Source organism: Moschus berezovskii, chromosome 23 (genome assembly GCF_049115385.1).
Source record: "Moschus berezovskii isolate FMDL1 chromosome 23, NW_MosBer_1.0, whole genome shotgun sequence".
Lineage (NCBI taxonomy): Eukaryota > Metazoa > Chordata > Mammalia > Artiodactyla > Moschidae > Moschus > Moschus berezovskii.
Genome location: NC_142482.1, coordinates 43,584,757 through 43,598,678, shown reverse-complemented (window position 1 = coordinate 43,598,678; position 13,922 = coordinate 43,584,757). Strand labels below are relative to the sequence as shown.

At 38.6% G+C, this 13,922-nt stretch overlaps 1 protein-coding gene across 5 annotated transcripts in view; it reads left to right on the top strand.

Annotated features, from left to right (window-relative positions):
* Window positions 1–13,922, top strand: part of CARMIL1 (capping protein regulator and myosin 1 linker 1) — a 313,940-nt gene that overhangs the window by 236,382 nt on the left and 63,636 nt on the right. For all 5 annotated transcript variants that reach the window (XM_088831520.1, XM_055407125.2, XM_055407124.2 and 2 more), the window contains 2 exons: window positions 336–434; window positions 13,454–13,582. In XM_088831520.1, the coding sequence (XP_088687646.1) occupies window positions 336–434; window positions 13,454–13,582 (228 nt within the window). The remainder of the gene's footprint in view (window positions 1–335; window positions 435–13,453; window positions 13,583–13,922) is intronic.

Below are 13,922 nucleotides of genomic sequence, written 5' to 3'. Positions count from 1 at the left end.
GAGAAAGATTACAATCATGTGCAGGAAAGTGATGAAAAGGCAGTAAATGGGGTGACTAACCCTGCAGGCAATTAAACATTTGCTCTTCTTTGTCAACTACTGAGTCACATAAAAATCACCCCTGTTACCTGCAAGTGAAATTTCTAACTAAGAACCCCTATAATGCATCTGATAGTCTATTTCCCCCCTCATACATTCTGTGGGGTCAGGGCCCCGGCAGGCTGTGTAAATTAGTTGTTTGGGTCTTCACTTCAGCAGCTGGCTGTTTCACTGATGACTTTACTCTCTGCTGAGTTGACATGTGTTCTTGAAAGAGACCTGTGCTTAATTTCCAGATAGAAAACTACCTGCTCCGGAATCACGAGACTAGAAAATACCTTCAGGAGCAGGCCTATCGCCTCCAGCAGGGCATTGTCACCAGCACCACACAGCAGGTAAGAGGGAACCAGTCTTCCCCCCGTGCCAGTCCTTCCTCCTGCTTATGCTGAACTGACCCTTGTAAGAGCCAGAGACCAAGGATTTCTATCGTTTGAATCATTTCCCATGGGACAGTAAGAACCCATTTCTGAAAATGACAACAAATGTAAGTAGAGTTCGAGGGAAGAGGTAGAGGGAGGAAAATGTAGGTTAATTCTTATACTAAATATACAGTTTTCATTGTTGACAATTTTGTGTGTTTTAAGACTGTCAGTAAGGTGATGTTCAGTTGCTAAGTTCTGGACATAATGACTCCGTGACCCCATGGACTGCAGCATGCCAGGCTCCTCTGCCCTCCACTGTCTTCCAGAGTTTGCTCATATTCATGTCCACTGAGTCGGTGATGCTATCTAACCATCTCATCCTCTGCCACCTCCTCCTCCTTTTGCCTTTAATCTTTCCCAGCATCAGGGTATTTTCCAATGAGTCAACTTTTCGCATCAGGTGGCTGAAGTATTGAAGCTTAACTTCAGCTATAGTCCTTCTAATGAATATTCAGGGTTCATTTCCTTTAGGATTGACTGGTTTGATCTCCTTGCAGTAAGATGTGATTTAGATTTATATATAACTATTAGGAACCGTAGATTATAGATGATAAAATGTGAGGGTAATCAGATTTAATACTTTGGAGACCTTCTGTTCCATTTCTTCTACTCCATTTCACTTCTCTGAGTAGAAAAAAAAATTCCCAAATTCTTCTGAATAATTAAGAATTTGTTGAATGTTAATTAACACTTAAGTGCTGAAGAGAAACTAAAGTGTTCTTTTCTTTTACTTCATTCCTTTTCTCTCTACTCAACTTTAAAAAAGTGTGGAATATTTTCCTCCAAAAACATAGCCAAACAAGGATCATAAAATATTAGAGGAAAATCTATAGGATGTCAAAGAAAGAAGATACACCAAAGAACTGAGCTCAGATGGTTCAAAGTAGAGCAGAGAACTTAAAAAAAAAATTTTTTTTTAAATTTAATAGCTTCAGTGGGACTTGAGAGAATATCCATAAAACAGGAATTAGCTGCTATGAAAAGGAGTAATCGGAGGACAGGAAACAATGCTTAGCAATTGAAAATACGGAAACTGTAGTATAGAATTAAGTTACTGATAGGGTACAAATTAAGCTACTTCTTTGGTAGAAAACAGGGAAAATCTTTATGACATGCAGTGAGACAGATGAAAAATATGAGAGAAAAGTAAGTCAAAATAGTGAATAGATTAAAAATGACCTATAGCCTTCTAATAGGAACTCCAGAGGTTAAAAAGAAACATCACAGAAAAAGTTAAGAGTAAAAATAATAGAAAAGCATTTCATATGAATGTTGGAGTTGATACAACCTATTGAAATTGATCTAGAGGGATGAGTAAAGGACCATACTTGGTCAGAACACTTAGAATAAAGAAAAACAAAAACACCATCTTAAAGAGTCCCAGAGAGAATACACAGGTCATCTTACAAGGGGACTATCTTAGAAACAAATGAGGTTCAGCCATTTTATCAAACAGAGTGAGGACAGAGTAAAATTATTTTGGACAGGGAATCAGAAATTTTACCCCCAATATTCCATATGAAAAACTGAGTTTTTGAGGAAATTCTCTAGCAAAGCAGAAGAAAGTATCAGTTCAGTTCAATTGCTTAGTCATGTCCATCTCTGCGACCCCATGGACTGCAGCACTCCAGGCTTCCCTGTCCATCACCAACTCCCAGCACTTACTCAAACTCATGTCCATCAAGTGGATGATGCCATTCAACCATCTCATCCTCTGTCATCCCCTTCTTCTCCTGCCTTCAATCTTTTCCAGCATCAGGGTCTTTCCCAATGAGTCAGTTCTTTGCTTCAGGTGGCCCAAGTATTGGAATTCAGCATCAGTCCTTCCAACGAATATTCAGGACTGATTTCCTTTAGGATGGACTGGTTTGATCTGGCAATCCAAGGGACTCTCAAGAGTCTTTTCCAACACCATAATTCAAAACCATCAGTTCTTCAGTGCTCAGCTTTCTTTATAGTCCAACTTTCATATCTGTACATGACTACTGGAAAAACTATAGCATTGACCAGACGGACCTTTGTTGGCAAAGTAATGTCTCTGCTTTTTAATGTGCTCTCTAGGTTGGTCATAGCTTTTCTTCCAAGGAGCAAGCATCTTTTAATTTCATCACCATCTACAGTGATTTTGGAGTCCAAGAAAAGAAAGTCTGTCACTGTTTCCATTGCTTCCCCATCTATTTGCCATGAAGTGATGGGACCAGATACCATGATAATTGTTTTTTGAATGTTGAGTTTTAAGCCAGCTGTTTCACTCTCCTCTTTCACTTTCATCGAGAGGCTCATTGCTTTCTGCCATAAGGGTGGTGTCATCTGCCTATCTGAGGTTATTGATATTTCTCCCAGCAATCTTGACTGCAGCTTGTGCTTCATCGAGCCCAGCATTTTGCATGATGTACTCTGCATATAAGTTAAATAAGCAGGGTGAGAATATACAGTCTTCACATACTCCTTTCCTAATTTGAAACTAGTCCATTGTTCCAGCTGTTCTAGCTGTTCCATTGTTCTAGCTGTTGCTTCTTGACCTGCATACATATTTCTCAGGAGTCAGGTAAGGTGGTCTGGTATTCCCATCTCTTGAAGAATTTTCCACAGTTTGTTGTGATCTACACAGTCAAAGGCTTTGGTGTAATCGATAAACCAGAAGTAGATGTTTTTCTGGAATTCTCTTGCTTTTTCTATGATCCAATACATGTTGGCAATTTGATTTCTGGTTCCTCTGCCTTTTCTAAATCCAACTTGAATATCTGGAAGTTCACGATTCATGTACTGTTGTAGCCTGGCTTGGAGAATTTTGAGCATTACTTTGCAAGTGTGTGAGATGAGTGCAATTGTGCGGTAGTTTGAGCATTCTTTGGCATTGTCTTTCTTTGGGGTTGGGGTGAAAACTGACCTTTTCCAGTCCTGTGGCCACTGCTGAGTTTTCCAAATTTGCTGGCATATTAAATGCAGCACTTTCACAGCATCATCTTTTAGGACTGAAATAGCTCAACTGGAATTCCATCACTTCCACTAGCTTTGTTCATAGTGATGCTTCCTAAGGCCCACTTGTCTTTGCATTCCAGGATGTCTGGCTCTAGTTAAGTGATCACACCATCATGGTTATCTGGATCATTAATATCTTTTTTGAAACAAAAGTATACAATATGAGATATAAATAAGAAACTGTGCCACTAATGAAATCATTGAAGTTAAGCTGAAAGAAAACTTTAAAAAATTACCACTTTGGGGCAATCTGCTTTGAGCTGCAGAATTAAAAGATATACTATTACATTTATTCCTCTATGAATTCCATAATCATAATTCTATACTGTGCATTTTAGTGGATTTAAAATTTTAATATCAACTTAGAAAAGAAGGGAACACCTAATTATTATTATACTAAAAAGTATGTAAATGCTGGAAATCTTAATGTAAAAATAATGAAACTAAAGTTAGGTGTTGAAGAGGGAGAAAGATGAGTTGAATATAAGTATACTAAAGTTTTTGTTTTACTTTATAAGTATACTAAAGGTTTACTTTTAGGATAATCCTCTCTAATACATCAAAAGTCAAAAATACAGATATAAATCTGCTGTTTAAAATGGAAGTCACAAAAATAAAAGCAGAGGGTTTTAAAAATTGTTTATTTCAAAAATGTTCATTTCAGTAGATTGAGAGGAACCAACTGGTAGGAAAAGTTTTATTACTTGAAACTACTTTTCATGGTTTATTCTATTTGCTTACCTGTACAAATATCATTTTAATTTTTGCAGTGTCTTTGATTTTGGCATCAGAGTAGTGCTAGTCTCACAGAATGACTTTGGAAGTGTTTCTCCTCAACTCTTGGGAATACTTTAAGAAGGTTAAGTTTCTGTCTTCTCTCAGTGTTTGGTAGAATTCATATGTGTAGCCATCTGCTCCTGGACTTTGGTTTGTTGGGAGGTTTGGTTTTTTTAATTGCTCATTTAATTTCATTACTGGTAATTGGTCTGTTCATATTTTTTATTTCTTACTGATTCAGTCTTGGGAGAGTGTATGTTTCTAAAAATGTATTTCTTCCAGATTGTCCATTTTATTTGTGTATATATGTTTGTTATTGTTTAGTTAAGGTATGTCTGACTCTTTGCAACCCTCCATGGGTTATAGTCCACCAGGCTCCTCTGTTCGTGGAATTTCCCAGACAAGAATGCTGAAGTGGGTTGCCATTTCCTTCTCCAGGGAATCTTCCTGACCCAAGGTTCAAACCTGTGTTTGCTGCATTGGCGGCTGAATTCTTCACACTGAATCACTTGGGAAGCCTGTATTTGTTTGTTGTAATCTCTCATGATCCTTTGTATTTCTGTGATGTTACCTGTAACTTCTCTTTATTTCTGATTTATTTATTTGAGCCCTCTTTTTTTCTTAATTAGTCTGGCTAAAGATTTATCAGTTTTGTTGATATTTTCAAGACCTACAACAAAGATATCTTTACAACAAAATTATTTTCGAGGAACTGCTCTTAGTTTCATTAATCTTTTCTACTTTTTTTTTGGTCTCTATTCCATTTATTTCTGTTCTGACCTTTAGGATTCCTTTCCTTATATCATGTTGTCCAATACTTACTTTGGTTTTGTGATTTCTCCTTTTTCTACTTTTTTTGTGCATAAAGTTAGTTCATTTACTTGACATTGTTCTTGTTTCCCAGGTTAGGCTTGTATGGCTATACACTTCCTTTTAGAACTGTTTTTGCTGTGTCCCACAGATTTTGGGTCATTGTGTTCCCATTTTCATTTGTTTGCAGTTGTTTTTCTGTTTAATTTCCTCTTTGACTTCTTGAGTCTTCCATTTGTTGTTTAGTTGCATATTGTTTAGCCTCCACATGTTTGTAGTTTTTTTTTTTTTTCTCCCTTGTAGTTGATTTCTAGTCAGTAAGGAAACTTGATATGCTTGATATGATTTCAGCCGTCTTAAATATGTTGAGAATTCTTTTGTGACCCAGCCTGTGATCTATCCTCGAGAATGTTCCATGTACTCTTGAAAAGAATATGTATTCTACTGCTTTGGATAGAGAGCCATTTAAATTTTTTTGTTATTCCTTTTCTTGAAAGAGAATGAAAGAAAGGTGTCCATAATAAGTTTGTCTTGTATGATCTTCCAAGTAAGTAAAATTATATGGATGACTTTGTATACATAGAGATTCATGAGTGTTCACCAAAATGTAAAAAATGGTTATCTCAGGTGCTGTGATTAGGTTGAGTTCCATTGTCTTCACAGTTTTGTTTGAATGCTTTATATAAGCATGTATTATTTATATAAGAAAAGTACAGCAATGTCTGTGAAGAAAAACATTAATTATGACTATTAGTGAAGTAACAGGGAGTATGGGGAAGGAAAATATTATTTTCAACCTTATCAATGCCTTAAACATCTAAATTTTTTCCTATAACTAATATTAGCTTTTAGTACTTTATGGTTTACTATTATTTCCTGGTTTTAGTGTTTAACATTAAAAGCAGTGAGAGGGCTAACATCTTACACTGAACCTTTGCCTTTGGTTCCTTTATGAGCTACCATAACACAGGCTTTCGTGAATTCAATATCCTTTTAAATTTTTCCCTCATTCACAGGGGTTTTGTTGCTCATCCAAAAAAATTACTGCCTCAACCTTTAATGCTAATTTTTAAAAGTAAGTTTCATCTTCTCAGTCGAGAGGAAATTATACACAGGAGGCATATACAGATGTTTAATTCTGTGGGGGTGACATCGCTCTAAATTATTCGAGTCATTATGTAGTAGGTATATTGCCACCTTTTCACTTTGGGGATTTCTTAGGACATGATGATTAGCAGTTTTCAGACTTTAATTGTTCCAGTCACCTTAGGAGAGATTTATCTCCTCCTTATTGAAACTTCTTATTGAAGTTTCCAGAAATAGGAACACAGAAAGAATAGGTCCTCTGTGACTACTCCTGCTAACCGCATAGGCAGTCATCATTCCCAGATGACACTGAAGGGATTAAAATGTGTTTTAATGAAACATTGAAGTCTCATAAAAGTTCACATATTTGTTTTTGTCTCTAGTCTTTGTTTAGGAAAGACCTTCACAAGACTCAACACTGCACCTATGCTTTTGATCTCTTATTTTCATCTTATAAATGCTCTTAATCAAGAGTCAGCAAACTTCTATAAAACAACCAAATAGTAATTAGTATTTACAGTCCATATGGGCTCTGTTGCAACTGCTCAGCTGTGCTGTGATAGGGTGAAAGCAGCCATAGACAATATCTGCATACGTGAGTGTGGCTGAGCCAATAAAACTTTATTTATAAAAACAGGCTCTGAATTGCCTATAGTTTGCCAGCCTCTGCTATGTCTTCTCATTCTTTTTTTTTTTTTTTTAAGGACAGTTTTATTGCCTAGAGCTATTTACTCCACACCTTCTCTTTCCTTCCTTTCATGTGCAGGTTTTTATACTTGCTTTCATGGCTTCTTGCTACCCATTCACTTTACAACCTTTTGGAATGTGCATCTGTCCCTATCTGTCTGCTGAGATGAGACTCAATGGACCTGGTCACCAAATCAGAGGCCTTTCTCCCTCTTATCTTTTGATGAAAGGAGACTGTATGTGTAGTGATCTGACTTGTGGTCTCAAGTCACATGACCTGGTTTTAAGTACAGATTCTGCTATTCTTTCTTGGTTGGAACTGATGTTAATTGCTAATTAACCTCTTTAAGGCTTGGTTTCATCTGTAAAAATGGGAAAGATGACCCAAAGAAGGTGCTCAGATGATTAAATGGGATAATGTGTGCAAAGTACTTGGTTCCTCACCAGTAATCATTGTTTGTTGCTATTTTTTTATTATCACAATTGTCATCATTATTATAGACCATCTTATCTTTCTTGAGATACACTTCTTGGTTCACCCAGCATGTTGTTCTGAATATCGTTCTGTTCTCTGCCCTCCTTTCTACGCAACTCTTTCTCCTTTCATCTTCCAAATGCCATCCTTTTTCAAAGTTTTGTACTTAGTGCTATCTAATCTACTTCTACTGTTTTAACTCCCTCGTGTGGATGACTCCTGATCTATCTCCTCAGTCCCTGTTTTCTGTAAACAGAAATTCCTGTTTGTTCAGCATCCCCATCCAGATGGCCCTCTGACAGCAAGGTGAAAGACCAAACTCATCCTTTGGAACAGCTGATTTCACCATTGCTCTCAGAGACGTCATCATTCACTGAGAATAGAACTCCTGGAGTCACCTTGGATTTCTCATTCACTGTCTTCATTCAGAGTCACTATTCATTGCCCATTTATCTTCAAAGTGTCTTTTACAGCTTTTCTTTTCTTTCTATTTCTACTGCCTGACCTTTTACTAAGGCTTTTTATTAACTCCTTCCTGTGTCTCTTACAAGCACTGCAAGAACTAGTTCATCCATCTTCCGTGTCTCCTTGTGCTCTTTTTTTGTTTGCGGTTGTTGTTTTTTGGTATCTTTGTTCTTTTTACAGCCCATTTTCTTTGTATCAGGGAAGCTGAGACATTGTCAGTGTTAAGGAATTTTTAGATACTTAGGAGGAGGAGCTGGGGGAATAGATGCTCTGTGGTTTGCATGCAGTGGTTGAACTCTGTAGCCTGAGCCTTAGTCTTCCACTATCTTGTCTTAGCTTAACATTCCAGTCTGATCTCCCACAATAAAATGCCTCTGTTTCTAATCGGGAAATAGGAATCCCAAGTGTCTGAATGTTCCATTGTTTATGTTCATCCTTTTCTCAGTTTGTAGAACTGTTTCAGGACTCAGTCTAAAAGCTACCTTCAGCCCCAATTAGTTGTAATCTCCCCTTGACTGAAATCCTTTAGTACTTCTCATTACCCATTTATTCATTGAATAAACACTTATAAGGGTTTGTGATGTGGCAGGCACTATTACAGGAGATGGAGCTTTGACAGTGAACAAAATGGGTCTCTGTGGATATTGCATACGCAAACTTTATATATTGTTACGGTTGATTGCGAATATTTCTTTCCACTTCCAGGTTTTTCTGTTGTTTGGTGGCAAAGGGTATATCTCATTTAGGGCTGTATCTCATTCAGTGCTAGGTGCTGAGTTTATTTCTCTTGAATCAAACAAAGAAATAGACATGGAGGAAGATAAAAATTTCCACTGAATAAGCTATTTGCTTCCCTGGTAGCCTAGACGGTAAAGAGTCTGCCTGCAATGCAGGAGACTCAGGTTTGATTCCTGGGTCAGGAAGATCCCTGGAGAAGGAAGTGACAACCCACTCCAGTGTTCTTGCATGGAAAACCACATGGATGGAGGAGCCTGGCAGGCAAAACCCCATGGTGTCACAAAGAGTCAGACACAACTGAGAGGCTAACACACACACAGTAAGCTATTTGCTGGAACTGAGGACAGTTGTGACAAATTGCAAGCAACCATTTTATGGCTAATGGTTCTAAGTTCTGCACTTGGGTTCTGTAGCTCACTATATTTGGAAAAGCCTAAGTGGTCAAATCCTGAAAGATGATGCTGTGAAAGTGCTGCACTCAATATGCCAGCAAATTTGGAAAACTCAGCAGTGGCCACAGGACTGGAAAAGGTCAGTCTTCATTCCAATCCCAAAGAAAGGCAATGCCAAAGAATGCTCAAACTACCACACAATTGCACTCATCTCACACGCTAGTAAAGTCATGCTCAAAATTCTCCAAGCCAGGCTTCAGCAATATGTGAACCGTGAACTTCCAGATGTTCAAGCAGGTTTTAGAAAAGGCAGAGGCACCAGAGATCAAATTGCCAACATCTGCTGGATCATGGAGAAAGCAAGAGAGTTCCAGAAAAACATCTATTTCTGCTTCATTGACTATGCCAAAGCCTTTGACTGTGTGGATCACAATAAACTGTGGAACATTCTGAAAGAGATGGGAATAGCAGACCACCTGACCTGCCTCTTGAGAAACCTGTATGCAGGTCAGGAATCAACAGTTAGAACTGGTCATGGAACAACAGACTGGTTCCAAATAGGAAAAGGAGTACGTCAAGGTTGTGTATTGTCACCCTGCTTATTTGACTTATATGCAGAGTACATCATGAGGAACGCTGGGCTGGAAGAAGCACAAGCTGGAATCAAGATTGCTGGGAGAAATATCAATAACCTCAGATATGCAGATGACACCACCCTTATGACAGAAAGTGAAGAGGAACTCAAAGGCCTCTTGATGAAAGTGAAAGAGGAGAGTGAAAAGTTTGGCTTGAAGCTCAACATTCAGAAAACGAAGATCATGGCATCTGGTCCCATCGCTTCATGGGAAATAGATGGGGAAACAGTGTCAGACTTTATTTTTTTGGGCTCCAAAATCACTGCAGATGCTGATTGCAGCCAGAAAATTAAAGACACTTCCTCCTTGAAAGGAAAGTTATGACCAACCTAGATAGCATATTAAAAAGCAGAGACATTACTTTGCCAACCAAGGTCCATCTAGTCAAGGCTATGGTTTTTCCAGTGGTCATGTATGGATGTGAGAGTTGGATTGTGAAGAAAGCTGATCGCCGAAGAATTGATGCTTTTGAACTGTGGTGCTGGAGAAGACTCTTGAAAGTCCCTTGGACTGCAAGGAGATCCAAGCAGTCCATTCTAAAGGAGATCAATCCTGGGTGTTCATTGGAAGGAGTGATGCTAAAGCTGAAACTCCAATACTTTGGCCACCTCATGCGACGAGTTGACTCACTGGAAAAGAGTCTGATGCTGGGAGGGATTGGGGGCGGGAGGAGACGGGGACGACAGAGAATGAGATGGCAGGATGGCATCACCGACTCGATGGACATGAGTTTAAGTGAACTCCGGGAGTTGGTGATGGACAGGGAGGCCTGGCGTGCTGTGATTCATGGGGTCGCAAAGAGACAGGACTGAGCGACTGAACTGAAGTGGGCACTATCAAGTAAGATACACTGTATGACTTAGTTGCCCAAGAAGCCAATTTTGATTTACACCACATTAATGAAAGTGTACTTTGTACAGTAAGAAAGATGATAGCCCTATTACTGTGTTACAGTCTATTTTATTCACCCTAATGTTGTGTGAGCGTTTTAGATAGAAGAGAAAATTCAGAGGGGTGTATGGGGGGTGTGAGTCAGGGATCAAACAGTGGTGTCACTTTGGAATGGTAAAAGAAACTGGGACTGTTAAGCCTGAAGAAAAAAGATTAGAGATGAAAAAGAGAGCTGTGTTCAAACATGAGCAAGATTGTCACATGGAAGAGAGCTTGTGACTGTTTAGAGTGTTCTCAAGGGGAAGATATGAGACCTGTAGAAGGACATGGGAAGACAGATGAGGACTTAAAGAAGACCTAATCCAAGAATGATTGAGTACATTTCCTTGGAAGAAAGTGAGCTTCTTAAACTCTGGCAGTTAGCAACTCTCCTGGGTTGCTTTAGAAAAATGGAACACTTTACTCGGATAAAGTAGAGAGTTTAAAATGAAGAGCTTGAGTGCCGTCATCTACCTTGAAGTCTTTGATGGGTTAGCCCAAGAGATGACAGTGTTTCAGACTGCAGTCTTCTTTGTTTTTCTACATTTGTGTACCATCGGGACTTGAATATGGACGAGAATCTGAATCCTTTGTTTCCCATTTTCAAAATTTTCATTTGTACTCTGAGTAATCTTTCTATGTCATCTTTATAGTTTAACTTTTCTGGGCCTTGGTTCTTTAGTCGTAAAGTGTCTGAATGTGATCTGTTGGGCTGTGCCAAACCTTAGCAAGTATGTGTTCAGAAGAATCTTGGAGACTTGCGAGATTTTATGTCTTATTTGAGTCAAAGAATGAAATGTTTGTTTGTTCTGGATGTGATTTTGAAAGCTCCGCTTAAAGACCATTTTGCTGAATTCATTTAAACCCTCTCTCCTTGGTGAGTGCTTAATGGCACATATGTCAGAAGTCTTTTTGGTCTCGCATGATTATTAAAGATGATTAGTTTTATTATAGTGCTGCATCGACATACCTCTCAAATTAGTCTTTTGTGGCCTCAGATATGTATTAGTTCCCTTCTTTGTGTATCAGAACCCAAAATGTGGTTCATTTTGTCTCTCAAAATTAGGTATTCCGTCTTAGTGAGATATGAATTATTGATGACCCTTTTTGCTTCAGGAAGCACAGATCAATACAGTAGTTGGAAGAGTTGAAATTTATATCAATTAAGAAGATTTTTGAAAGCATACATTTAATTCTCTACAGGACAAAGTAAATGCATAACGTTAAAATGTGAACCCTGCCTACAAGCTTAGTTTCTGGCCAGGGAAGATAATTATTCCATGAGATACATTATTCATGTCACTTCTTTTTCCTATAGGAGTTCCAGATAGTTCACTTATGTAGCCTCAATACATTTTATAGTCATAGGAGCTGTTCTTCATACATTAGCATTAGTATTACTGACCCTTTGTCATGAAAGTAGGTGCTTTGAGTGGTGGTATTTTACAGGAGAGTCTTCATTATACACTCAAAAAGAAGATGGGGTAGATGTTATGAACCTGGTTTTATAAAGGAGAGCTGGTGATGCTCTAGGAAGTAGACACGAGCTCTGTCATCAGACCATCAGCCTGCTGAGCAGTGTCGTAAATTTTCCATTACTGTGGAGTTTGTCGGGGATGGAAGGTTGATTTTGGCCTCCTATAGTTGTTATTTCAAATAATTCAAAATAAATAGAAAAGTGTGAGGTTAAATAAAAAAGAATATTACTGGACTGTCACCTCTGCCAAATCTGCCCTTCTTGATGATAGGGTCTCTCTGGGGGACAGATATAACTTAAAATTTTTTTACTTATTTATTTTTGGCTGGCTGAATCTTTGTTGCCGCATGGGCTTTTCTCTTGCTGTGGCGGCTACTCTCTAGTTGCAGGGTGTGGGCTTCTCACTGCAGTGGCTTCTCTTGTTGCAGAGCAGACTCTGGGAGCATGGGCTTCACCACTTGTAGCACATGGGCTCAGCAGTTGCAGGCTCTAGAGCGCAGGCTCAGTGGTTGTGGCAGGCTTAGTTGCTCTGTGGCATATGGGATTTTCCCGGATCATAGATCGAACCCATGTCTCCTGTATCGGCAGGTGGATTCTTTACGCCACCAGGGAAGCCTCTAACTTTTTTTTTTTTTTTTTAGACAACCTGAAGCTTTGATCAAAATACTGGAGAAACTTTTAAAACCACACCGTAGTTGTCTTTTTCTTCAGACGTCTTAGCTTTGTTCATGTTTCTCTCTATGCATACAAATATCATAGAGCATAATCTTACCCTTCTGTACTAGTTTTTGTCCACAATACTGAGCTGCCACTTCCCTTTGGGTTCTATGGTTAAATCCATGAAAACAACTGAAAGGGATTCAGATGTAATTAACCTGGCAAAAAGACCAGTGATAGAAACTAGATGTTATTAACTGTGTTATTACCTATGTTAATATAATCAAACTTCTGCTTATGCTTTTATGGTGGAAAATCATATCATATAATTGAACTAATTAAAAAAATTTCCAGGGATGTTCTGATTTCCATAATATTGGGACCAACTGTCTGTGGGCATCATTTTGTCATCATCTCAACTGTCTCAGAATTGTACATCTCCTTTTTCTGTTTTTTCAGTGCTGAACACCATGCCTGACTTGTAAGGGGTACTCAATAAAAATTAATAAAGGAGAGTTACTATCAAGCAAAAAGGCACTGAGTAGCTATGAGATTCTGAATCATCAAGAAATATTCAGTTTTGTTTTACATGCTGCATTTCCTAAGGCAGGAAAGGGGACCACAATCCCATACACGTTTATCCAGAGTTAATGTTGCCAGAGTTTTCCTGTAGAAACAGGCAAATTAATGATTGCTATAAGCTGCCTTCTCAAAGGTTCCAGTTAGGAGACGTTTTCATCCTCATTCATTCTGTTTCCTTCTGTCTGAATATCGGCTGTGCTGACTTGGGTACTTGCTGTCCATTTTATGGTGTGGAGCAGATGATTGACAGAATGTGTGTGAAAGTACAAGATCATCTCAACTCCTTACGAAGCTCTGAGGGAGATGCCGTCCAGGAAGATTTAAAATCAGCAGAAAGACTCATGCAGGATGCTAAGAACTCTAAAACGGTGAGTTTCACTTCTGGCTACATGAGAGTCTTCTGTAATGAAAAAGACTTTTAAACTTCAGTTTTAGAAGCTACTTTTAACTTGCTTTACCTTTCTACTCAGTTTCAAGGTTACTAACAAGTGGCAAAGTGAGCTGAGTTAATCTTCGCCTCCTTTCTGTACCCCCATGCTAGTTACTAATAATCAAAATACATTCGTCTCTCAGAATCTGTGGGGGATTGCTGCCAGGACCTCTTGCAGATACCAAAATCTGTGGATGCTCAAGTCCTTTGTATGTAAAATGGCATAGCCCAGATGGGCCTCTGTATCCAGGGGTTCTGCAGCCTCTGATACAGACGGC